This window comes from Embiotoca jacksoni, unplaced genomic scaffold (assembly GCF_022577435.1).
Source record: "Embiotoca jacksoni isolate LCO1_2020_lvr unplaced genomic scaffold, fEmbJac1.0.p SCAF_22, whole genome shotgun sequence".
In the NCBI taxonomy this organism is placed as follows: domain Eukaryota; kingdom Metazoa; phylum Chordata; class Actinopteri; family Embiotocidae; genus Embiotoca; species Embiotoca jacksoni.
Genome location: NW_027185363.1, coordinates 11,280,505 through 11,306,032, shown reverse-complemented (window position 1 = coordinate 11,306,032; position 25,528 = coordinate 11,280,505). Strand labels below are relative to the sequence as shown.

Here is a 25,528-nt window from a genome sequence, read left to right as displayed (position 1 = left end):
AAGTTTTTCAGGAGCTGTAACTAACAATTTTCATTAAGAATCCATTTTTTCTGGATTAATCAATAACTTGTTTGGTCTGTAAACACTTAACAGGTCTTTTTAGGCTTTTTAAATGGCACAAAGGATTCCATTTTATACCTTCTAACGTATGATAGAAAACCAGAAGGGACGACATTAGTCACTCATTTTTAATTCAGTACATCCCAGCAGCACATATCAATCCCTAATTACTTAAATTTAACACGACCCAGATAAAAATGACAAAAAAATAATAATGGCTGGATGGATTAACCAATTAAAAATGATTAATTACTTTACGTTCTTTGAAGTTTTTGGTTAAACTTGGGAGTCGATGTTTCCTTTGAGAACAATTTCATTTTTACAGGTGAACAAATTCTCATAGCCATTTTACATTACAGTCTAGAGTAGGCCAAATAAAATACTTGAGGCTTTTGTAAAAAAAAAAAAAATCTAATAGTATTTTTTTTGAGGGAAAGGAAATCAAATGCTTTGTGGAACATTTCAAGGCCTGCAGATACAGCTCTAATAAAAATCTCAGAAAAGAATGAAAACATATTACATCCAAATTTTAATACCCTGAAAGGGATGTCTTCAGAAAGGGTCGTTTTTGTTTGACCAGCAGTCCAAAAAAAAAACAAAAAAAAAACAGAAAAATCTAATTATAAGAATCAAAATAGTTAAATTGGAACCAGAGAATATTTGCTTGATACTAACCTGACTTTAATCAGAATTAAATTATTTTCTATCAACGAGGACCTTTTCAACTCTACCCGACACACAGGCGGCTTGTTTAAAAGAGTGCCAACGACAGAAATTAGAAATTGAGAGCGAAAGTCTTGAAAGCTTTTGCTTTAGAAATGGTCTATCTATAAATTCAAGATCCTCCGACTCCCTTTTTCTGGCACTTATACCTACATGTCGTCACCGTCATCATCTCAGTTGTTATGGAGATGCCTCAAAGACAATGAGATGCACCTGAAAGCTCAGAAAAGAAAAGCCAGTAAGTGGACCTTGACTTTATTGAAACTTAAGAAACTGCGATACGATATTACTCATTAATTGCGTTAAATGTTGAAGCCATGAAAGTCAACATTAAAGATGCATATTACCTGATAAAAGTCTATTTAGCGGCTATTCTGGAGCTTTCACGGCATCTTCCTCAGAGGATGGAGCCTGGTAGTCACGGCTTTGTAGATTTAAAGGTTATTATTTAGAAGTGTCCTCTGCTCCCCTCCATGTTTGCCTGCACTCAGACTTCCTGTTTATTCCCCTGTAAAACTCCTACAGATGACGCGGCTCCCCTTCAAGCTGCTGACTGTACTTCCTGTGTAAAGGCTGTCCAGTTGCAAAGCATGCTGGGGGTTGTAATACTTGTATCATTGTTATTATTTATATGCGTTCATTTAAAGTGAATCTGAAACCGGATGTACAGATCCGGATGTCCGTCTCTGAGCTGCTCAGATAAGTTTCCTCCTTTCGTTCGAAAATAGTGCGTGGCGACGTCGGTGTGTTGGTGAAGCTGTCAAAATCATGTAATTATAGTTCACGAGAATAATTGCAATTAACGATTTGTCTTTTTCTGTTCATTTATGCCACTGTTATAGGTAAATGATAAACAGCATACAGCCTCTTAAGAGGAAGAAGACAAGTGGTTTATTGGCATCGTGTGTTAGAACATATAAATAAAAATCTGTTTCGATTTGCAGTTATGGCCTAACGTAAATATACAAACCCTCTTACAGAAATATAATCAAATCATGAACTATGGCGGCGTTAATTACTCATGTAGCTTTACATTAAAGCATAGAAGAAGAAGAAGAAGGTGCCGCAACGAGATGATGTCATTAGAAGATCACCAGAAGTCAAACCTCAAACGAAATACTGATGGAAATATGAAGTTTCTGGTCATTTGAAAATGATTATAGAAGCTTATTGCTGTTAGTTCAAATAATTACAATCGAGCGATTATGTAATCATTGCGACAGGTCATGTGTTGGTTCTCATGTCACTCTTGCTAATGGACATCTTGCAGGAGAAGTTCACTCTTGAACTTGGAGACCGTCGTTCCGCTTCTTGAAAAAGTTCCCAAAAACAGCCAAAAGGCCCCAAAAAAGACTTTTCAGTATTGCTCATGAGATCCAACACAACAAAACCACGACCTGTGCCCGCTACTTCTCATTTGAGTTTAAACTTTACTTCTTGACGCACTTCCCGCGACCGTCAGAAAGTTTGATGTTTTTTTTTTTTTTTGTTACATTATTTTTTAGTTTTCTTACTCCAAGTGGAAGACAAAACCGCATTTTAAATCCAAACGTACAGTAACCGAGCACGGCGGATCATGATTTATGTCACAGTCATTGTCGCGGATGAGAATGAAAATCTGTGACTGCAAAAAAAAATTACTATTATTGCTGGCGGGAATGATTGACGCTACAAAGGCTCGCTGACAGCCGAGCAGCTGCAGATCCAGCGTTTCCATGGAAATCGGACAACCTGTCAGACACGCCGTCTCCGAGCAGCGCATGTGTAAATCGTTAATATTAGCAATTGTATTGTCTCTGCTGCCAGCCTGGGACACGCTTTCTGTTTACGGAGACTTATATCCGGTGGCTGTTCACTCTTTTGAATCACAACACCGGAGGAGAAAGAAAAATGCATAAAAAAACAACAACAACAAAAACTAATAACCCTGCCTGGATCATTTGAAATGTTTCCAGGAAGAAAACAACAACGGAGCGGGAGTGCAAGTCAACCCGAGCGGAACCGATTTCAAGGATGCTCAGACTATCAGCTGGACCAGGTTTACCTTCGAGGTTTGGGAACAGCAAAAGCAGATCTGGTGTTTTTAAAACCATGTTACTCTACGATACCGTTTGACAGAGTCATTAAGAAAACACCATATGGAAACAAATCAGGTGGTTAAAGACGGAAATTTATTCATTTGATTCAGTTTTTTTTTTTTTTTTTTTTTATCAGGGGATCTAAATCCTTCAACTGAGAACAAAAAAAAGTTAAAAAAAAAAAGTGCTAGATGTGTCTGCAAAGGCAGAACCAGATTACAGGAAATAAGGTGTGTGGGGGGGGGGGGGGGGCGAGGGGAGATAAGTGTTGCATAAATAATGTATAAGAAGAGGTACACAGTGGCTGACGCAGCAGCTGCCGTCCCATACATGCGGGTTTCATTTCCAAATCCATCTATTTCCCACCTCAGCCGCGAGGGAGAGTGGCAGCGGGCAGCCGAGGGTGGGGTGGTGGTGGTGGAGGGGGGCAAATATAAATTACTGCCGGTTTGATCCGCATGCCTTAAGCATCAGTCACAGGCCCCCCTTCCCCCCTCCCCCCCCCCACCAACAATGAGCCTAATGCAGAGTAGTAACACAAGGACAGACCGGGAGGAAAAGGAGGGGGGAGGGGGCGGGGAAGAAAAAAAAACACGTCCCGGCGTAGAGGGGGAGATTCATCTGGGATGGCCGGCGGCTTACTAGGTTATCACTCACTTATCGCCGCCGCGGCGCGAGACGCACAATGACCGAGGAAATAGCTGTCCATCACCCGGAATACAATCAGCCGAGTACACGGCTGGGGAGCTAATGGATGTTTCCACAGGGAGGGCAATTTAGTGAATGGGGAAAGTGGATGGGTCCATCGCCGCGAGATGGGATTATGTGCGATTGTTATCCTTCACAAGTGTGATATGACGGTCAAAAGGTGTAATGTATATGGACAGGGGAGACATTAAATAGTCGTCACCCCCCCCCCCCCCGCCCCACCTGCACCGACAGCCCACTCGTAGCTAATGAGCCTGCCCTCGTTCCACTTATTATTATTTTTTTTTACCGTTTTCTGACCGAGCAAACGTTCTGAGTAGCCCTTAAACCAAAAAAAAAAATACACACACACACACACACAAAAAGCTGTTGAAATATGCAGAGCAGGGCGCTCTCAAAAATAAATTAAATTCTTCTGCGGACTCACTTCAGTGCATTTATAACCCAATCAACGCAATTGTGTAACGGCTTGACAAAACTGAAGATTCGACAGGCAAAAACAAAAAAAAACATCTTTGTGGAGCAGAGCATGCTGAAGTTGTTGTAAAATGGTCATGTGATGCTCGACGTCCTCGTCCCTACAGATAGCACGCCGGTGTTTACGTCTCTCAGTCGGGAGCCAAAGGGAAAAAAAAACAACCAAAAAAAACGGGCACAGAGACGCAATTTCTGGCCGAGCAGTAGTTTTTCTACACGCGTCCTTTCAGATGTCCAGGAGCGTAAGCCTGTCAACAAACTGTACCTCCCCCTCTTACATCCCGACGAGTGCGAACGACTGCCCGGCGTTCACGGGCTCACGCGTCCCGCGGTGCGACCGCCGAGGCCCCTCCCTCCCCCCCCCCACCCCGTCAGAAGATGTGTTTGAGATGCTTGACGCCGTACGTCTTGAAAAACACCAGCAGGATCAACGTCCACAGGCCCAGGATGAAGCCGTCGGGAGGATGCCAGTTTCTCTGCTTCGGTTTCTGAAGGTTGGGGTTGGAGGGGGAGAGGGATGGGGTGGGGTGGGGAGGGGGGGAAGGGGGGGGGGTGGAGGTAGGTGTAGAGGGAAAGCACAGGTGGGTGGGGCGGGTGGGAAGGGGTGGGGGGGGTGAGATTGCACGTTAGTAATAGTGTGGATATTTCTCCTGTTGAGGCCACCGCTGATTGTTCTGTCATTCACGCGGGCAGGCAGGCGCAGAGCCACGCACACACTCGCTTTATCTCTCCACACACTTTATGTACACTTATCTCGCTGTCTCTCTCTCTCTCTCTCACACACACACACACACACACACACACACACACGCAAAAGCAGGTGGTACAGCTCATCAGTACACCGCCCCCGTCTTGTGTTTGTCCCATTCACTGCCACATCATCACTTTGTGTATGATTATACTTTTAAATCCCGCTCGTATTAAACATGCATCTCACAAGGAGCGTATTTATATGCTAATGCAGCGGCAATATTCCGCGGAGAGATGAGATTTAACCTCTAAAAAAAAAAAATCTTCCTAACTCCTCAGCTGCCGACAAAGCTGTACGGGCTTGTGAGGATGCACTTAAGAGATTTCTGTTATCCCGCGCTACACAAGCTGCCATTATCCAGCCGGGAAAACCACCAGTCAGAAAAAAGCCCCAACACTGGCAAAGGGGATGAGCGCACGCACACACACGCACACACATGCACACACACACACACACACACACACACACACACACACACGCAGCAAGTGCTCCAAATCTGGATGAGTAGTAACAAACTGTGTGAACGGTAACAGAAAGCACGACATTACAGTAAAGCTGCAGCACAAGTACTTAGGAGATCCATGTCGGTCCTGAAGGAGGACACAGCGTGTACATTTACTCCGGCTTCACACGCATCGAGACGGGCCGACAGCTGACCGACGGGCCCTGGGGAGCTCGACGCCGGTCCAGAGTCGTTCTTACCGACAACCCGGCAGCCCGAGTCCGGCCAGAGGCCCGAGTTTTAAAAGCCGTCCGCAAGAAGTCGCGTTAAATCAAACGAAACCAATAATAATCGATATCGCTGATCATTTTCCGTCTCTTTAAGGCGCTCGCTGTTTACGTTTTACGTATTTACAGCGTGATGAACTGGGAAGTCGCTCCCGTCCCATAATACCCCGATATGGCCACAAATCCAACTAGAAACGACTAATTATGTCAATCAGACAATCAGAAGTCCTTCACGCGGCAGTATAAATCAGTCAGGTGCTAATCAAGTGCCGGCAGCGGAGAACGAATGCGCAGAAAGCCGCTCAGTAATCTCTTCAGTAATTCCCACATGAGCATTAAGCTGGAAGGAAAAAAAAACCACAAAAAAAACCCAAGAAGCCTCCAACAGAACCAGACTCACGAGGCGGACGGCCGTCTGGCTTCGACCGGAACGCGTCAGCGTTTGGATTTACTGGAATATAAGCGGGGCTACAGGACATAATGAATCAATCATCACGCAGATGTGACACTCGATCTGCTTTTGACGAGCGGTTGATGACATTCGAGTTCTGAAAAGTGCTCAATTGTCCTGCAATTATACGCTCAAGTAGGCGGTCTCCTGTTCTGCTGAATTTCCCTTCATATGAAAGAGGCGAGGGGCCGGTGAATTGGCGCATGTGGAGTGGAATCCTCTGCTGTATCTGTGTGTGTGTGTAGAAACGAGAGGCTGGCAGAGTGAGGACGGCGTCGAGTACGTGCGGCGCCTGCAATTACCACCCACCAAGCGCCAAGCCGGTTAAAAGCTATCTTTGGCGGCTGCGATGTCAAACACTGGCTGGGACTGTAACATTCAAACGCGTCTGTTATGTTCAGGTTTTATTTTATTTTTTTTTTTTTTTATTCCTACCGACCGCCAAACACCCTCGGGTCCAGCAGCCAATCAAATCTTGGCTAAACAAAGGCTCTTTCTCCAGCGGGCTTCTCGGTGGTTTACCGGTGATGGTCGTCTGACACGAAGCAGCATTATCTCAGCGTGTGAAGAAGAGGTGATGATGAACTTGACCCACTGATAATAATAAAAAATAATAATAATAATAGCGCAGTGGGTCTTAAAATATATATATACTTGAGTCTATTCATGAAATAGCATTTAGAACAGGAATGATTACATGTTTCTGGGAATAATTAATATGAATTGCATTTTGCCTGGTGAAAAATATTCTAATTTCTTATTAGTTCAGCAGCTCTTGGTAAGCGAGGCGAAAAGTTAATTTCCGGAAGCGCGCGTGTCTGTGCACTCTTGTCTTCTCAAGGCTGTCACTTCAATCCCAACTCCCGGTTACGTGACGACGCTGCCAATTTCTAATGTAGAAAGACCGAGGACAGCAGTAAAATTGGATTACGTCTGACTCCAAATTTATTTAACAGCCCGATCAAGTCAAATCAATAGAGCCTCCACCGCCATCCAGAATGCTAAAGCAGAGGCGGCCCGCATAAGAGCTGAGCTCCGGGGGGGAGGAGGGGGGGGGGGGCGTCGTGTGAGACGGAGTCAGGGCCGGAGGTCCAAGGCGAAGAGCTGCTGCTTATCTAAAACGGGCATTCGCACAACACACGCGAGCCAGCGCGCTCTGCTTGTGTTCATTTTAACGCTCGGCAACAACGCGGGCGGATTTGAAAAGAAGTTCAAATTCAGGCTTGCGGAGGAGGAGCGGTGGCACCTGGACGCCAGCGTCACGGTTGTGTTGGTTGGGGAGGGGGGGGGGGGGGGGGGGGGGGGGGGGGCAATTCGTGAATGTGAAATGTGCACCTCGTGCGTCACCCCGTCGGTTGGCGAGCTGAACGCTTTGAAGGCTTGAGCTTCGGCTTTTCACCCGTTTGCCGGGTCGCTATTTTGGGAGCCGGAAGTCACCGGTATTCGTACGAGCCGGGGAGGGAGGGGGGGAGGAGGAAGGAGGGAGGAGGGAGCGGTGGATCCGACTCCTTCGGATCAGGAGCGTGAAGACACTACGCTCCGCCTACCGACGGCGGAAACCCGGTTCCACCACGGGCCTGTCAATCAAACAGAAACGCCCTCAAACATACGGCTTTTTGAGGCCTAATGTCTAATTAGAAATGATAAAACTAATAACGAGGAGTGACTTCAGCAAATTAAACTGTAATGGAGAAAAAAAAAGAAAAAAAAAGCATTGACTGTCCTCCAGTTCGTCGCAGGTACCTTTCCTACATACAGTTAGGGCTGGATAATTTTATCGAATATTATCATTGATATCGTGATATGAGCCAAACCAAATTTTTTTTTTTGCCACACAGATGTATCGGCAAATATGTTTTACTGATATGAAAACAAGAAAAGGTGATCGTTGGAAATCCTGCCTCCATTACATATATCCGTGTTTGACAACCAGGTTTTGGTCGCAAATTAAATATTGGAGTTGTTGTTGGCTTTTTTTTTTGTTATCAGTACCAGCCCCAAAAATCCAAACATGCAGAATCGATCGGGCTCTCATGGTTTTTAGATTTTGTACATTTGAATATCATGATTTTGTCAGACCGACTTCAGCGAGCAGCGGAGGCGACGAAGCTCCAGCTACAAAGGGATGTTTTTAGCATCGGAATCGACGGCTGCTTGGTGAGAGATTGACAGAAACTACAGGGAACGTCTCAGACAACAAGACAGATTTCTGGTCTCGTTTGCGTGACATCAGACCAACAGACGTCAAAATGGCTTGTTTGGTCCAAAAATAGCCGCGTGGTTAAAAGGTCCTGGAAACCTATTTTTCTCATCAGCTCTTTGAACGAGGGGCTCTTTGGTGAACGCGCTATTTTCAGAGAAGGTTGGAACAGTCATTTATTTCATATTAGATCTCGCACATCTCCTCAAACCATGTGACAGGACTTTTACAACTACCACAACAATTTAAATGTCTCGTCTCTGCGATTGCTCGGTTGACGTTAAATCATGAAATCCACATCACAGAGTCTTAACACTGGAGGAAATGGTGTGGTGTGGCAAAATTTAAAAGTAGCTTTACATGTTTGTTTGTTTGTTTGTTGTTGTTTTTTTTTAGATGAAACGGAAGTGAAAGGTCGTCTGTGATACTGTTGGTCTGAAGCCAAAAGTTATCAGCTGCACAAAGCTCCAATTCTCAGGGCTGAAATGATGACAAACGTGAGGAAAAAAAAAAATCTGTTATATAAAATTTGATGTATGTAACTCAGTTTTGGATTCACGGTTCAGTAGCGCAAAGAAAAATAAATAAATAAATGTCAACTTGTCGAATGTCAGTTGTTTTGACAATCGTTAAGTTTCTCATTGTCCAGAATTCTTTCTGTAACGGTTAAAAGGACTGAAACGCTGAAAATACTGTGAATAAAAAAAACCTGCCCATTTACTCTTAATTATAAAAATACATCAAACCAAATAAAAACAAATGTCAATTAAGACAAGTGCAAAACCCTCAAGATGTATAAAAAAAAAAAAATCACAGTCTGACGCTCGTCTCGTAGCTGATAAGACAACAACTGGTGCGCAACCAAAACACTCCCGGTGGAGCGGAAATCTTTAGATCACGGTTTCACACCAAACTCTGTTTTGCTTTCAATTCGTTGTTCTTAAAAGATACTTTCACCTTTTCGGGCCCGTGAAACGGCGAAGAGTGTCCGCGGCGCTCCGAGCGTCGGCGACCGACGGCCCGACAGTGACCCCGAACGCCTCCTTCGTTAATAGAGACGAAGAACTGCAGCCGCTGCTCGCGATGCTCTTTCTTTGTAGACTGCGAGCGGTTTTGGTTTTGAAGTTATTACATTTGTGCAACTGTAACAATCAACGATTAGTTTGTGAGTAAAGCAACAGGCCACATCTCACCCGACGCCGTGGACCCGTATGAACAGCCCTCTATCCCAAAATGACCAAAATCAGCCGTGCGGCGGGCTTTGATTTGTCGCCGACACTGCGGGCTAAATCCTCTGTTTTGAACAGTGGGCGATTTTGACTCGTCTGTTGTAGTTTAGTCGAAACAGCAGCATTTCCCCAAATCCCAATTAAATTTGCCAGCACGCTCGAGTCGTCGTCCTCCGTGTTTTCCGGTCAAACAGACACACAGAGCTGTGACAACAGCGATCTCTCCCACCGAGACGATTTGACACAGTCGCATTAAAAAAAAAAAAAAAAAAAAAAAAAAACTCATCTGGCAGTCGAGCGCTGCCGTCGCACAGAAACCGACTTTGAAACGGCACGAATGCCGTCCACGACGCACGCATTCGCCGTTTTGTTTCCCTACGAGCAATCGGATGGGCGTCGCGCAACCTAACGCGAGTCGGGACACTCTTCAGCAGCCGCCGTGGTGACAAAGTGGCCGTCGGGGAGACGAGGAAAGGAGCTGAGGGTTAAACACCTGGAGGACGAGTCAGAGTCTGGTCGGAAGAGACGACTGGGAGCGCGTGGACACCGGGGGCGGTTGACCTCGGAGACAACGGTGGGCGGAGGTGTGTGTGACTCTGACTCTTTGTAGACACGTGTGTGTGTGTGTGTGTGTGTGTGTGTGTGTGTGTGTGTGTGAGAGAGAGAGAGAGAGAGAGAGGCTGCCTCTTGGGTAAAGGAGAGGAAAAGGAGATGGATCGACTCTGACAGGAAGCCACGTCAGCACAGCCGGCAGAGAGGAGCATATGTCAAGAGGGAAGTAAAGGCAGAGAGACATAAGTAGAGAAACTGTAGACAAAATCGGAGGGACGAGGCTGAAACACGTTTCTGAGCAGATAAAATGTAACAAGCGAATGATTGTTTTCACTTAATAATTCCTGCGGTATATAAAATGTTGCTGGAATTTTGAAGGAATGTTTTTCAGACTTTTATGTAAACAACTATCTGTTGAATAAAGATCCCTAAAGTTTTGTTCCATAAGAATTGTGTCCAATATGTTCATCGAGTAACTGCTTTCCGTTGGACCGACTATGTAACAGAGATCCGAGGATATTTCTGACATAACGTACACAACCGATATAAAAAAAAAAATAGACCGATTTATAAGGCTGGATCGTGTCTACAATGCGAAGAATTGTGAAAAATGCTCATTGTAAGTTTCCAGAAATGAAAGACCAAGTTCCATTTGTTTGTTTTTGTTCAAGCAACGGTTCAAAATCCAATAAAATTATAACCATATAAAACAGATAAGCAGCAAATCATCACATGTGAAAGCAGATGTCAGAATTTCTTTTTGCATATCAGGTTAGACAATGAAGTAATTTATCAACATTATTCATTTTCTGTCAGCCAACTAATTGCTTAAATAAATAAACACAGAGACTCAATTTAATAACTTTTTTTTTAACAAACTGGAAGATTTTTTTTTTTCCTCAGACATGCCTGACAGTTTTTTTTTCCTTTCCAAAGAAAACATATGCAATCAAAACGCCGCTGCCTTTTCAGGGAAAGATAAAGCGACCTGACGGCGGCAGAGGAAGAAGCTACTCGGCCCGGGGAACGAGGAAGAGGAGCAGAAAAGTGACAAGTGTCCGCTGACCTTCGCTGACGGAACAATTCCCGTCTCGCCGCCAAGGACGCGGACCTGCACTCAAGCAGCCCGCCTCCATTACACACGCCTCGTGTTGCGTATTCAATTCACCAGTAGGAATCAATTAACAGCTACCCATCTGATTGATTGGAGCTAATTAACATGGCCACGCAGGATGCTAATGGCCGTTGAGGGAGGTCTGAAACGCCCTGCCAAACACTCGCACTCCCAAGGTCAAAAAACTGCAGCAAATTTATATTGCGCCGAGCCGGATGAAGGAGAAGCAGTCGCTGTGCACTGCCAGGACTCTTCACTGTATTGCCTTGACATTTAAGCCCCCCCTCCCCCCCCCCAGCAAATGCCGAGACAAGTCGAAGCCGTGGGTGCATTATTCTCTCATAAAGCATGTTTTGCCTTTCTGGTTAATAATTAGCGAGCACCAAAGCACCTTCCAATCGACATGTGATTAAACGGACAGAGATTGTCGGAGTGGGTTTGGCCTGTGATCCTCCGCAATCCGAACATGCACCTTTTCGAAAAGTGCCGTTGTCGCAGACCGAGTGAGGGTGGGAGGATTTGGAGAGCGACGCGAGGCAGGCGAAGCATTAATTTTCACTCTTTCCATTTTCAATTCTCTGGAGCCGTGTGGGGTGGCGTCAAGCTGGCAGAAGAACAAATAACAATTTGACGCCAGAGACCAGGACTCGCAGCAGCAGGAGAGTAGAGAAGGAAAAAGAAAAAGAAGAAAAAAAAAGTACAATACACAAGAGGGTAAAAAAAAATATATATATATATATATAGAAAAAGAGAGAGATCCTTCTAGTTATTTCCAGAACTGAACATATTGTGATTAGGCACTGGCGTCAGAATGAGATGTGTGAAGTTGGAGAGAGAAGGTGGCAGGACGAGGGGACTCACCCCGTCTCCAACAGTGAGACGGCTGCCAACGGTGACAGGACATTAATCAACTCCTCACATACACACATCCACATACAAAATGAGGGGGAAGTTTGTGTGTACACACACACACACCATACAGCACAGCCCTCTATATCCACTGTCAGTCACTCTGATGACTTTTCTATTTACAAGCCTTCGCCTCCTTCTTCTGGCAAATAGAAAAATGCTTTTCTTCTGAGATAAACACGGAGCGAAGATTTGTTTTTTTTTTTGTTGTTGGTGGCCCCGACTGAAATAAGCTGCAGACCACTTTGGAACATTTTAGACATAAAATCTTATGAGATTCAATCTCATCCAGTTCTTTAGGTGAGTGCATCTGATCAGCGCCGACAAAAGGGTGCTGCTGCCACGGCGGCGTGACAACAAAGATATCTCGGGGAGAGCGCTGCAGGCTATAGGACAGCTAATCAAAAAAAAAAGAAAAAAACAAAACAAAAAGGAAAGAGGAGAACTGTCAATAAGCTTGATGGACATTGGTCATTCTGCTGCAGTGCAGACGGACTACGGTGAATGGAGAGAGAGAGATGACTCAGTCTGTCAGGACTCCCATCTTCAGCCCAGCAGGAGCGCGAGCTGATAATCGAAATCTCTGCCAGGGGTCGTCGGGTTGACGAGAGTGTGCTTGTGTGCAGTACGTGTGGGTGCATTCAAAAAAAAAAAAAAAAAAGAAGAAGGAAAAAAAGAAATGGAGGAGGGGGTGAGGAGAACAAAAACACGAGAAACAGAAAAACGCGTATAAAAGATGAAAAGGGGGGGGGAAGATATGAAGCCAAGAAGCAGCTCGCGGAGGCTTAACGGAGCGCTTTGTGTTTTCGCGATCGTAATTTTCAGCACACGGACGCAAACACACTCTGACGTTTGGCAGCGGGCGGGAGGTCTGAAACTGACCGGTGCTTTGCTTCAGAGGCAGTCCATAGCTCATTTCCCAGAGTGCCAGCGGGCGTGGAGACCCCTCCTGTTTCCCATCACGACACTCGGTAAGTGCCTGTCGGGGCTCCGGCCCGCGGTCGGCTCCATTTCTCAACACCAACTGACTTTTGCCTCCTTTCTTCACACTTGGTGCAGAAGGTTCCCAGCAAAAGAAACCCAAAGATTTTTTTTTTTTTTTTTTTATTCAACCACTTACTCGGTTCAGTTGGTTTAGACCTCTTTTTTATCAACGACCGATAGTTTAGTTTCGGTTTCCGTGGAGGAGACAAATATCATCATCAAACCAAAGGTCAACAGCTCCAAACACTACTGCAGTCACTGAAGGCTGAATCAGGAGCATTTCAAAGGGATCAACAAATAAATGATAGCTTATTTATTTTTTATTTTTTTTGATGCCTCAGAGTTCTGAAAACCTGACAAAACAGCTGCTTTGATCCACCGTCTCAAAATCCCAAAGCCAGATTTGACATTTGGCATTAATTCAGCAACTGAAATTCTTTGGTGTGTGTTTAGACATTTTGAAGCGAGAGAGAGAGGAAAAAAAAAATCTCAACTGTCACATTTTGCTCAGCAAAAAAAATATGATTCTAAAACATGTCCTCCCTTTGTTTTATTTTGAAGTCATAATCCCTGGGAGGCATCGAGATGATATGCCTATGATGAAGACTTAATGTGCGGGAGAGGTAACTCCAGAATGCTAATAACAGTCATAAAAATGTCACGTCGTACCTTTTTAGCTTTGAATACTCTCAGAAAATCTGTAATAATGCACAGCTAGTGCACGTTCGGAGACGCAATAAGGAATACTTCCAACCTGCTGCTTAAAAAGGTGACGTTTTGTTCAAGTTGTCAAAGTGCAGTTACATGCAACCAAAAAATGGCCGATTCAGAACAAAGATAACATATCCACTCAGTAATTTTGAAAAAGCTGAACCCCAAATGGAAGAACCGGTAATGTCTGCTCTTACCTGTGTCAAAGATTAAAGCGGCTTCTTTACTTTACTTTTCTGAGGCACAAGCTGGAGTATAGAAATTGTATTTTTATATTTTTAATGGGCTTATAATGGAAAACCTTACGAGAGTGATGCAGGACCAAAGAGCCTCTATTTTGAATTCAGAGGAAGAGGCGTTCATTTGTGAAGGTCGACCCGACTGAAAGCCACAATCCATTTGGGAATGAGGTGAATGCACAATCCTGCCTCTCCATTCTGCTGGATTTCACGGTGGCCCCTCCGCACCGAGACCGGGAAGTAGTTGCATTTCACACCGAGAGCCGTCGCCATGGAAACGGCACAAAGACATCTGTTGGTGGATGCTGCACGGAACTTTTCCGTCGCTCTGTGTCCAAATTAAGGGGCGAGCGTGGACGCACTTCACAAAACACACACACACATATATATAGAAATATCTAGATTGCATTTTTATGTGGACCTCTTCATGTGTTTTGGAGTGTCCTGGAATTACCCCGGTGTCGGTATGAGTCTCTTACCTGGTGTATGATCTCAGAAACTGGCAGCTGGTCCACATATGAGAAGATCTGTTTTTGCACGTCTCCATTCACAGAACTGAAAGAGAAAACACACAAAACAGCACTCGTTTAGCATTTACCCAAGAAAGTGGACATCACCTTGGAAACATTACGGTTTTTACAGATGATCAGACTCAGTGTTTCTGTTGGCAGTGAGTGCGTGTGCGTGTGATTGCCATATCAGGCTCCATGTTAACAATCTTAGCACACGGTCTAGAGCGCATGTGCAAGTGCATTTAGGGAGTGTCCAGATCCAGTTTTGCCCCTTCAACAGTGGATAAAGTAAGGCACATTGTTCTCAGGGGTGGTATTTTGTTTTTTAATCCATCGTAGGTGTGTTTTGGGGCAGAACTTGACATGAACCAATCAGACTGCTTCAACCCTTTTCCTGTAAAACCAGGTCTGCTTTCAAACCTTGATGGATTTCTATTATAACCTCAAATATGTCGAGTTGTAGGAAAGAGTGTTTCTCTGCAGAGAAAACAGATCTGATCTGTACACAACAATAATCTGAGAAAGTGACAAACTGCATTGGTTTTAAACGCTGACTGTACATAAAAGTGGACGCAGCTTTCGGGTCTGAAAAATGAAGCCCGTGCGAAAGTGCCATAAACTGCGATACCGCCGAGGGCCACAAGAGGTTGGCTCCAAAAAGCACCTGGCTCCGTAGACTCCCATTCAATTTCTCTCACGAAATACACAGTCAGCTCAATTCCCTCCTTCTTCGTTTTCTGGCAGCCCATCTGTTTTGTTTTTGATTTTTGGGTTTTTGGGAGGGAGGGAGGGGGCGTGTCTGTTTGATTGACAGGCCTGTGGTGCAGTCAGATTTTTGCTGTCTGTGGGTGGGACGTAATGTCATTGGGTTTCTAAACAGATCGAGTCAGCTCGCTCCTCGCCAGCTCGTCTAAATACGGTCACTTCAAGCTCCAAACCGCTCCTCGTTGGCAAGATGGCGACGGCCAAAATCCGAATTTAAGGCCTCACAACGGCAGTTCATAAACCAACGGGTGATGTAATTGTTGGTTGCCGCTTGGTCGGAAACTATCCGGACACTTTGCTTAGCGTTGATTTGCAGTGGGTGTAATTTAATTAGGAGCAGAGCCGGTGATAAAACATTGCAATTCAATGCAAATAAATGTTTCCTTCTCGATGAATTCATAAAACTCATCCTGAAAAACTATGAGAGAATAAAAGATAATGGATGTGATCAGAATGGATCCCTGCAGACCAAGATAGAGTAAAAAAAATAAAAAAATTAAAAAAAATAAAAAAAACTCTGAAAAGAGAGTTTTAGGTGATGCATCACTTTACAAAGTCAGTTTTTTTTTTGTAAGACATTTTCTCACCAGCTTTTTTTTTTTTTTTAACCGCAGTAATTTCAGAAATGTTAGAAGAGCTTTAGACTCCGAGGACCTCGGTGCTATCCACACCGCACGGGTTGAAAACCAGAGTGAACATCAACGCAACAATCAATGGATATTACAGGGAGCTCGTATAGGGTTGGTTTCATGTTTGTTTGTGTGCTGATGTTTGTAGTTGCCGCGCACCAAACATCAGCTTCTCATCACGGTTTTACAAACACCCACCAGCGCTCGTGCTTCTCTTGTTTGCTTTTTTTTTTTTTTTGCCCGTTTGTACACAAAGGAAACACAAACAAAAGTCTGCATGTGTGACTTTTGCAGGTTGCAACATTACACCTCAATGAGGAGGAGATAAATCTTTTAATGTAATACGAGAGGATTTAAGAGCCCCGTTGTGAGAACAGACACAGGCACCTAATTGAAAGTTGATTTCCTATAAGGCTTTAACTGACAGATAATCTGGATCGCAACACACTTCAAGCTTGGCAAACATCCTCAACGGACCAAATTACAAACGCTGGGTGGGTACGAGAAGCAGAGCGACGCTATGCAGCCTCGTGTCTTATCTCTAACGGTATAGTGAGCTGTAACAGAAATACATAAACACGATAAAAAATTTAAAAAAAATCTGAAAAAAGAAACAAAAATAAAGGAAGAAAGGAGTTGTTGGGGCCTAAAATGTTCCTATAAGTGATATTTGTTTTGTCGGGGGGGACTTGGGCCTCCCTCCGCTCTGCAATAAACAAAAACTTAGATTTGATAGTATCCTAATTCCCACTTAATCCAATCAGGACGGTCCGCTCACAGCAGAATTTCAGTGTCTACCGCTGAACGTGGCGAAACGGGGTGGCGGGTGGGGTGGAGGGCGAGCTACCGATCCATGATTCCCACAAAGAAATACACCGAGAGAATTGAGACTCCTTACTGGTAACCGAGAGGTGAGACCACGTCACCCCAGTCCTGACCTCTCATCACTGGTTATCAGTAAAGTACAGAGAGTCTTACATTTGTTCTTAAAGCACGGTTTGTACTGAACTGCTCGTCCCCTGTTCCACCTCCAGACCCCTCCGAGCTGCCGACCAATCAATACTTCCCATTCCAGCTCCCACGTAAATCCTGAGGTGTTGAAAGTGTTTTTCTTAGCCTGGCTCCACTCGTCTGTTCCTCACAGCTTAAAATGAGTCTGTTCATTCATTTTTTATTTTTTTTTTCTCCATCCGAGCACAGAAAGACTCGCAGCTAAAACTGACAACACACACCAAAATTTACCGGATTAATTGTTCAGAACAAAGACGGGAACCTTGGTTTGGACTTTCAGGTGTCAAACTTGGGTTACATCAGGTTTCACTGAAGGACAAACTGGAAGGTTTGGTTCCCCTTCAATGCTTTTCTGGAATGAGTCCAAACCAATTTGAAAGATAAGTCTCTTCATCAGATATCGGAGAGAGAATCAGTGTGGCGTTGCAACTTTTTCCACCTTTTTTTTTTTGTGCAAATTCATTCTTGTTTTTCTGTTTGTTTTTGTCACTCGCAACGATGCATTCATGTCGATTTCTGCGTCCGTATTTACGTGAAACTGAAACGCAATCGCTTCCGTCAACTCTGTGAGCACCAAGAGAGCTTCAGCACAAACGCGTACGTCAAAAGAATAAAAACTGAAAGAAAGAAAACAAAGCTACAATTGCCTTCAACATTTCTCCAAATCCATTGCGATTATTTGGACCCGCAAAATGTATTGTAAGCTTCATTTCTTCGGACAGGCTGGCTGCTACATCGCAGTCTGATGATACCGAGTCAGACGGAGGAGTCCCCGCTGAAAGGTCACAGTCGAGTGGAGGTTCAAGTGACTGACAGTCTTTCAAAGAAAGTTCAGGCCAGACAGCTGCTGACAAAGTGGGCCGAATCCCCCTGCGAGCCACCATGAATCTCCTTCCAACCACTTGCTGAGCGAACCAACCGCTTCTCCTTCTTCTCTTTTTGCGTCTCTCTTCACTCCCAGTTACTTCTGTCAACGTTTTTCCCCTGTCTGGCTTTCGCCTCGGTTGACCTGCCTTCTTTATCCCCTTTCCTATCCGACTTCCTGTCCTGTCTTTTCTCGTCTGCGCGGCAGGGCAGAAGCCGCTCTGATGGGCAGGAAACGACAAGATGGGCTGACGAGCGGGGAGACGACCTCCCGCCGAGCCGTCTCCCGGCGCTCCGATCGCTTTCTGCCACCGAGCCGAGCCGAGCAACTCCCCCCCCTTTTCACTTAGCACGAGATGAGCTCTAATCCAATTCAAACCACTTTCCACTATATTTTCCATAAGGACATTTTTTTGGAGAGGATATTTCAATCCACTCAGCTGATTCTAATGGATGTGGCTGCCCCCCTGCCACCCCCCCCTCCCACCCACCTGGTATCACTGCTGTATGGAGCTACTATCTTTAAGTCGCACAAATCTCCTTTTAGCATCTGTTAAATCAATTCAGCTTTATTTACATAACACCAAACCACGACAGGTTATTTCATTGCATTTAACACATTTAAGTCATTTCAACAGAATTTTACAGCATTATGCGGAGGAAGCCAACAATTCAAATTCCCACATAGGAGGGGAAAACTCCCCTCGAAGGGAGAAAATCCTCCAACGGAGGGAAAGAAAAACTCCCTTTTAACAGGAAGAAACCTCCGACAGAACCAGGCTCAGAAGTGGGCGGAGCCATCTGCCTCGACCGGTTGGAGTGAGGAGCCCAAATCGGGTTTTTTTTTTGGTGGAGTCAATCCAGCGCCTCAGGCCACAAATTACGATAACTTTACTTTATACCTCAGCGGTATATAAATTCAGCTTTAATTCGGTAGTTGTAATTCTTCTGGGGGGAGGACATGTTATACTAAACACCCACCGATGGCTGCAAGTCAGTAACTACGCAATGTCACTACGCTGGTAAAGCCAACGTATAATGAAGCGGATTTAGGGTGTCCATTAAAACCTCTCCATCAAGTGCCATTCACTTAATGAAAGAGCCGGCTCTGAGAGAAAGCAGATGTGTGGAGATGAGTGGGAGACGGGCGTGTACGTTCACACATGCACACGCACACACACACACACGCGCACACACACACGTGTACCCGTCATCTGTGAATGTCCTCGTTCGCGCGTCTGAGTGGACGAACGAGCCGGGAAAAGTGTATTAAAACAGCACTAGATTTAATAACAGCTTGTTTCAGAGGACATCTGTGATCTTCTCTGAGTGGGAGCGTGCACACACACGCACGCACGCGCACGCGCACACACACACACACACACACACACACACACACACACACAGCTCACCACAACCCATTTCCAAGTCTCCAAAACACTATTATTTTAGTTTAGCAGCAGCATTTGGACAGAGGTCTGTTTCTGTCTTCGATGACCGATTGGTTTTCAATTTGATTTGCAGCTAATGATGAGATTTTTTACTGATAATCCTAATTACCAAATAACTGATTGATACGAAAAAGAATTGAAAATACCAATTGTTCTTGACTATTCATTGTTTCAGCCAACCACTCCAACCATCACTCTTATATGACAAAAGCAGCAGATCCTCAAATTTAAGCTGCTGAAAGCACCAGTTCAATACGGTCGCCATTTAATTTTATGCCAAACCACTAATTGATCACCTGATTAATCTTCTCACTGCTAGAGGTGAGTGATTTTAATCCCATCCAGAGCACACGTGTGAAGACTCCCCAACAACACAGCATTAATGCTTATAGCACCAATTAATTTCTGTTTTCCGGCACACTTGCTCGTCTTTTCTGTAACTTTATTGCATATAGTCACTTTGCATCTTAAAAAAAAAAAAAAGTGTCTCTGCTTATATCTGGATTTCATCAGCCCAGCACACAGCTGGAGTTTTGTATGAAAACTAAAAAGTAAAGCAGTTTCATACATCTGACATTCAGTCAGATCTTAAAGGGAAAAAAAGTAAAACTTTGCAAGGGAAAGACTTTGAAAGATTATCAAATGTGCTTTTTAAATTATATTTTACAGGTGATTCTATTTGGGTTAATCTGCTTTTCTACAGCCTCACTTTCACTACACGTAGCATTTTATTTATGAATGTAAATGTTACCGATATGATTAATTTAAATTATTTGAGTGCAATAGTAATGAGATCGTGGAGAATATTTTCGTGCACCACTTTTCTCCTGACAAACATGTTATCCGGAGAAAAAAAAAAAAAAAAAAAAAGCCTGCTGTCCCCGAGTTATTAATTAAGTCTGAATAAAACAAAGAAAAAACTTCCTGATGTGACACAAAAAAATGACAGAACTCTTTGAACTTTCACAATTGTGTGTTGTTGTTTTTTTGTATCATTCTTAAAAGTAAAATGACGCTGCTGGTGCTTCGGTGCGCGAGTAAACTTTGCTCCGTTAAACATCAAATGAATCAGGGGATTGCTGCTTTCTTACATCAGAAATGGAGATAAAAAAAAGTCTCTCTCAAGGACTGAATTAGGGCAACAGCCGGCTCAATGATGCTGGGGTGTTTTTGTGTTGCACGGAGGATCAGCAGACCTAACGTGTTGGCCCTAATCAATAATAAAGTAGTCAGGGAAGTTGTGTGCAATGACTAACTTGCCGGAGGCAAAAACAGCCAATGACTAAAATCAGTATTGCAATTGGCTCTAATTGCTAATTAGCAGCCAGGCGCATTAGATTCTTTAATTCCTCCCAGTGGTTCAATCAAAACCGAGCTTAATGAAATTAATAGACCCAAGTGCTTGTGTGTAAGGGGGTGTGGTTGCGGGGGTGTGTTTGTACTGAAGTTTTATATTTCCTTCACGTTCAGGTAGAGCACAGTAAACCAGCCCTCATCCGCAGCCTAATGAGTCAATATACGGAGGCCTCTTTGCATTTTAGTGCATTAGCTGCGTGTTTACTCAAACTCCTGGTGATTGTGCTTATTATGGGATTAGTGTGTCGGTGTGAGAACGCAAACAATATGTCACCCAGGCACCGAGGAAGGGCCCGACGGCTCTCTACAGCCATCTAGTGGCCAAACCCGTCCGCTACAGCAACTCAAGAATACACTACATTTGGAAGCGGACGCATTTTATCCACCGCAAGGTGGCGCCACAGATCATCTGCGGCAACTACTGCCGCTCACTCACCGCCACTTCTGAAGAGTGACAAGAGTTATAGCCTGAAGGCAGACGAGGGAAATGTTTCATTATGACCGCCAAGCGCTGGAACCGATTCTAGAAAGCAGCAAATATGATACAAAGAGCTCATTATGACCTCAAAGCATCACGTAGTGGTCAGCCCCTACAACCGGGTCCGCCACACGGTCGTCATAGCGACGTCCCCTGAGTGGCTTACTCTCCCAGAAACAGGACACTCAACACATCAATTAGAAGAAAAATCAATATCACTGATGAGAGATGTTCGAAACAGGAATCAAAGTCTGGTTTGTTGGGAAGTAAACGTAAAGTGAATTTGGCCCACAGAGCGTCAATTAAAGCAGAGACGATGTCAATGACGGCAGACAGACACACACAAAACTTACTTTTATCATTTTACATTTTAAGTTTCATCAACTTACTTTTTTTTCATCACGGGTGTAAAAAAAAAATCATATTTAGACATTAAAACATTCTGATAGTTCAAGAAGGGAATCCAGAAAAGAATCAAGTAGAATTATTGTGCTTTGAGTGTCTTTCATTTCACCCTTGACAGAAAATAAACTGGACTTACTTCTCCTCCAGCAGCTCGATGGGCTCGGTCAAGTTGATGGCCTCCATGGTGATCTCCACTTTGCGGACGCTGCCGAAGAAATCGGTGATGAGAACGCTCCCCGGGTCCCTCAGGAACAGGTCGGTACGGTGGCCCGGAGTGGACACACACTGACTCTTGGGACATACTTTGAACTAAAGAAGCGGAGGAACCACAAACTTCACGTCAGGACTACACGGGTTCAGTTCACATTAGCTTTTCTTTTTGGTTTTTTTCCCCATTAGAGACGGCCACAAAGAAAAACTCAAACAAATACTTTTAAATGCTAATGTTGAAGGTATCTACTCAGGAGATTTAGCTGAAGCATTCATTACACGGTGTTTCATTTCAGGTACAATTAAGAGTAATTGCAGCAGAGTTAGCTGGTTGCTAATTTGCATTTGTTGTCCCTGGGGAGGTAGAGAGAGCCTACAGCCTTCCTGGAAGAAGGAAAATAGAAGTTTGTTCTTGATAAATTGACCATATGAGTTAAAGGCTTGCGTAGTAATGATTTATAATTTGTAAAAAAAAAAAAAAAAAATCCTGCATTGACAGTGTTTCTCCTACGCAGACCGGCTTGGGAGGGCAGGACGGGTCATTATTTGCAAGTAAAAGAACTCTTCACGTTAAAAGACACTCGACCGAGCCCACACAATCTGTCCACACTTTTTCCAGGAAAAAGGGAGATCTTAAAGACAAACTCTGGTCAATAATTTACCCCTCTTCCATTTCGTACGACAAGCTCGACGTCTGGGAGCGTCATTGTCAGCAACAAATGCGTGTTACACCTTGTGGGTTAAATCCTCTTAAGTGTGCGATTCATCGTTGTGTTGCACGAACGGGGTTTCTCCGTTTGAAGAGAAATATGAAGACCACTGAACCGAGGTGAACGTTATCTCCGGTGGCCAAACGGGTCCAGAAACACACACGGCAGCTGACGGATTTGGTCGGCAGGGTGGAGGCAATTTGTGTTTCGTCAAAGGGGAGGGGGGGGTGGGGGCAGGTCTTTGAAGCCTGGATTAAAACCAAACTTGGTGGGCTTGTCGAGGAAAATCTATAGTATTGATCCTTAATTCTGAGAAGAAGAAAGAAAAAAAAAAGCAGAAGAACAAAGAGCGCATCTACAGAAACAGGAAAATTGTAAAGAATAATTAGCATTAGTCAGAGCGCGTGGACTGAATGGCAGAATAACGATCTGAGGGTAAGAGATGAAACGGGAATTGGGAGTCATGAACCGGAGCGGCGGGCAACTCGCCGCCTCCGCCAGCATGCGTCAAAAGGCCAATAACCGTAACGCAGCATCACACGTTCTGTTTCATGTGTTCCAGAGTCCGGCGAGGACCGAGTGACTTTCATCGGACTCCTTTTAGGAACCGGGGAAGTTTAGGACTCGAGACAGAGAAGGAGGGAAGTACAGGCGAGATGCTGCCGGCGACTGACCCAAAGCCCCAAAAAAAATCTAAAAATTATACATTTACAGAGATTGTGACTGTAGACTTTAACACAATTATATAAACATGCCATGAAATGTCAAGTCTGCTGTAATATGTACCGACGCTGCTACAACAACTGAATTTCCCTGTTGAAGATTAATTAAAGGTTTATTTTCTCAAATGTTATTATATTTTATTTTTAAGAAAAGACGCTAAATATTTGTTTCTATTGTTTGTATCTGAAGATTAAAAAAAATAAAAAATACAATAAAAGAAGTCATTTTGGTTTTTGGGGAAATTGTTATTTTCTCAAATGTTTCTGACTGAACAATAACGTAGCAGCCGTGACGGCACGCGCATCCTCACCAGATCGTTCATGTTGGCTTTGCTCGCGGGGTGGATGTCTTCTAGGAACTCCAGCAGGTAGAAGGTGTAACGGTCCATCAAATGGACTCCGATGGCCAAATCCGGCTGGTGCTGTGGACGAGACAGGAAAAAGACAAAATGTCAGGATGCTTTGTCAGCATTTTTTTGGTTTTTGTTTTGGCTCGGAGCTCAGAATACTATCAGAGCCTGATCTGTGAGGTGTGCATCGTGACTGACAAACAAACAAACAAACAGAGACCAACATCAAGCTACAGATCAAACGTACATTTTTTCCAAACATTAAAGTGTCACCAAGCATAAAGGGGGGGGGAAAAAAAAAAAAAATCAGCTTTGAAAAACACCGTTTTTTTGTTTTTTATTCATTCAGAGATGTTGTCAGGGTGAAATAAATAGCACCAACACTAATTGCTCAGTAACGACATCTCAAGAAAAGTATTTTGACAAATGTTCTTCAAACTGTGCCACTTCTGCCTTCACCCGTAAACGAAGTGTATAATCACACGAGGTCCTGTAACGTGGAGCAGAAACACACGTCGGGTCTCAAGTTGTCTCAGTGTGCGTGTGTGTGTGTGTGTGTAGCAGAGAAAAACACACACTGAGAATTTTAAGTGTTCACTCAGTATAGCTGTGGGTCTATTTTTCATCTACATTTCATTTCCTTTATTTATTTTTTATAATATTTTTTTTATTTAGCTATTGTACATCAGGGAGGCTGTGACTCAGTCGGGAGAGCGGGTTGCACACTAATCGGAAGGTTGGCAGTTCGATCCCCAGCTCCTCCTGTCCACATGCCCAAGTGTCCTTGAGCAAGACACTGAACCCCAAGTTGCTCCCGATGGGGTACCATCGGCGTGTGAATGTGCTCCTGGTGGCAGCACCTTGCACGGTGATCTGTCTCATTAGTGTGTGAATGGGAAAACCATGTTAAAGCGCTTTGAGACCGAAAGGTGATAAAGCGCTATACAAGTACAGACCATTTACATATGTTTAGCCTTTAATTGCATTATTTGTCATTTTACATTCAACACATTCATTTTTTACTGAAACAACTGCTGTAACAATGCAATTTCCCTTTGGAAATATTTAGGTACGTATGCATCAGCCTGAATTAACTGGGGTTTTTTTGGGCCTCTTGGGGGGGTCGTAGAAACGCAACGTATGAACACAACGCTGACGTTCCCTTTTCAGTTTGTGTGGAAGTTACAGAGCAGCGTCATTCATTTTGAACCAGGAAAGTCCAACACTCACTCTAGATTTCTGGTAAAAGGGGTTTTTAAAACATGCACTTGATGGCTAAATACATGACATAAAGGTTAAAGCTGCACATCCCAGACAAAAGCTCAATATCACCGATTGATGATCCATTTAGGAGACACAAAAATAATAAAAGACAAAGCTTCTCTCAGAGTGTTCCTTAAGTTTGAGAGGACTTAGGTGCAGGTATGTTGTGGGGGGCTGAAACGGCCTCCCTTTTAGGGAAATATTATATGAACATATGCATTTTCCAATGTTTTACATCTTTTCCAAGAGATTAAATTGAGATTAAAACTGAATATCACACTGTTTTTGATAAATTGATACAAGTTGACCCCATCTGTCTGCTTCTCTTACACACTTCTCTAAGATATTGTTCATATTTCAATGCGACAAGAAAGATGGAATCAAGGATGAAGATTAACTGATGTAATTAAAAAAAACTTCCCACTTTTATTATTACTGCAGTGGCATTGATTGATGTTTCGTGGTCTGTATGAATATAACACTCAGGATAAGTCTTTATGTGCAGCGTGCACTCAAACCACAGCGCTCATTGGAAACGTTGACAGCCTGATGAATGGTTTTTAATTCATGTCTTCCATATGAGTGAAGGATAATAACTCACCGACAGGGAGTCTTCTCCAACCTGACTGCTGGCCAGAGCCATGAGGTTTGGAGAGTAGAACCTCTCGTACATGGAGGCGCCCTGACAGGTGTCAATGATGAAGAGCAGCTCGTTGTACCTGGGGAGGGAGAGACGCGCGCGCACACGCGCACACACACACACACACACACACACACACACACACACACACACACACACACACACACAAAATCAGAACACAAATAAAACTGATGAGGGATCACACAGCTGGCATTACACTCCTCCATTTGTTCCAATTTGTTCCCAA

General features: G+C 44.0%; 1 protein-coding gene across 2 annotated transcripts in view; it reads right to left on the bottom strand.

Moving 5' to 3' along the window:
* pigk (phosphatidylinositol glycan anchor biosynthesis, class K) overlaps positions 1–25,528 on the bottom strand; it is an 87,517-nt gene that overhangs the window by 58,251 nt on the left and 3,738 nt on the right. Inside the window, exons 7-11 of one of the 2 annotated variants that reach the window (XM_069157971.1) lie at positions 25,243–25,360; positions 23,340–23,450; positions 21,523–21,695; positions 14,395–14,470; positions 1,439–4,534 (exon numbers count right to left, since the gene is read on the bottom strand). In XM_069157971.1, coding sequence (XP_069014072.1) covers positions 4,418–4,534; positions 14,395–14,470; positions 21,523–21,695; positions 23,340–23,450; positions 25,243–25,360 — 595 coding nt within the window. In that variant the 3' untranslated portion in view covers positions 1,439–4,417. Of the gene's footprint in view, positions 1–1,438; positions 4,535–14,394; positions 14,471–21,522; positions 21,696–23,339; positions 23,451–25,242; positions 25,361–25,528 lie in introns of those variants that run through there. The other variant, XM_069157972.1, reaches the window with a different exon arrangement.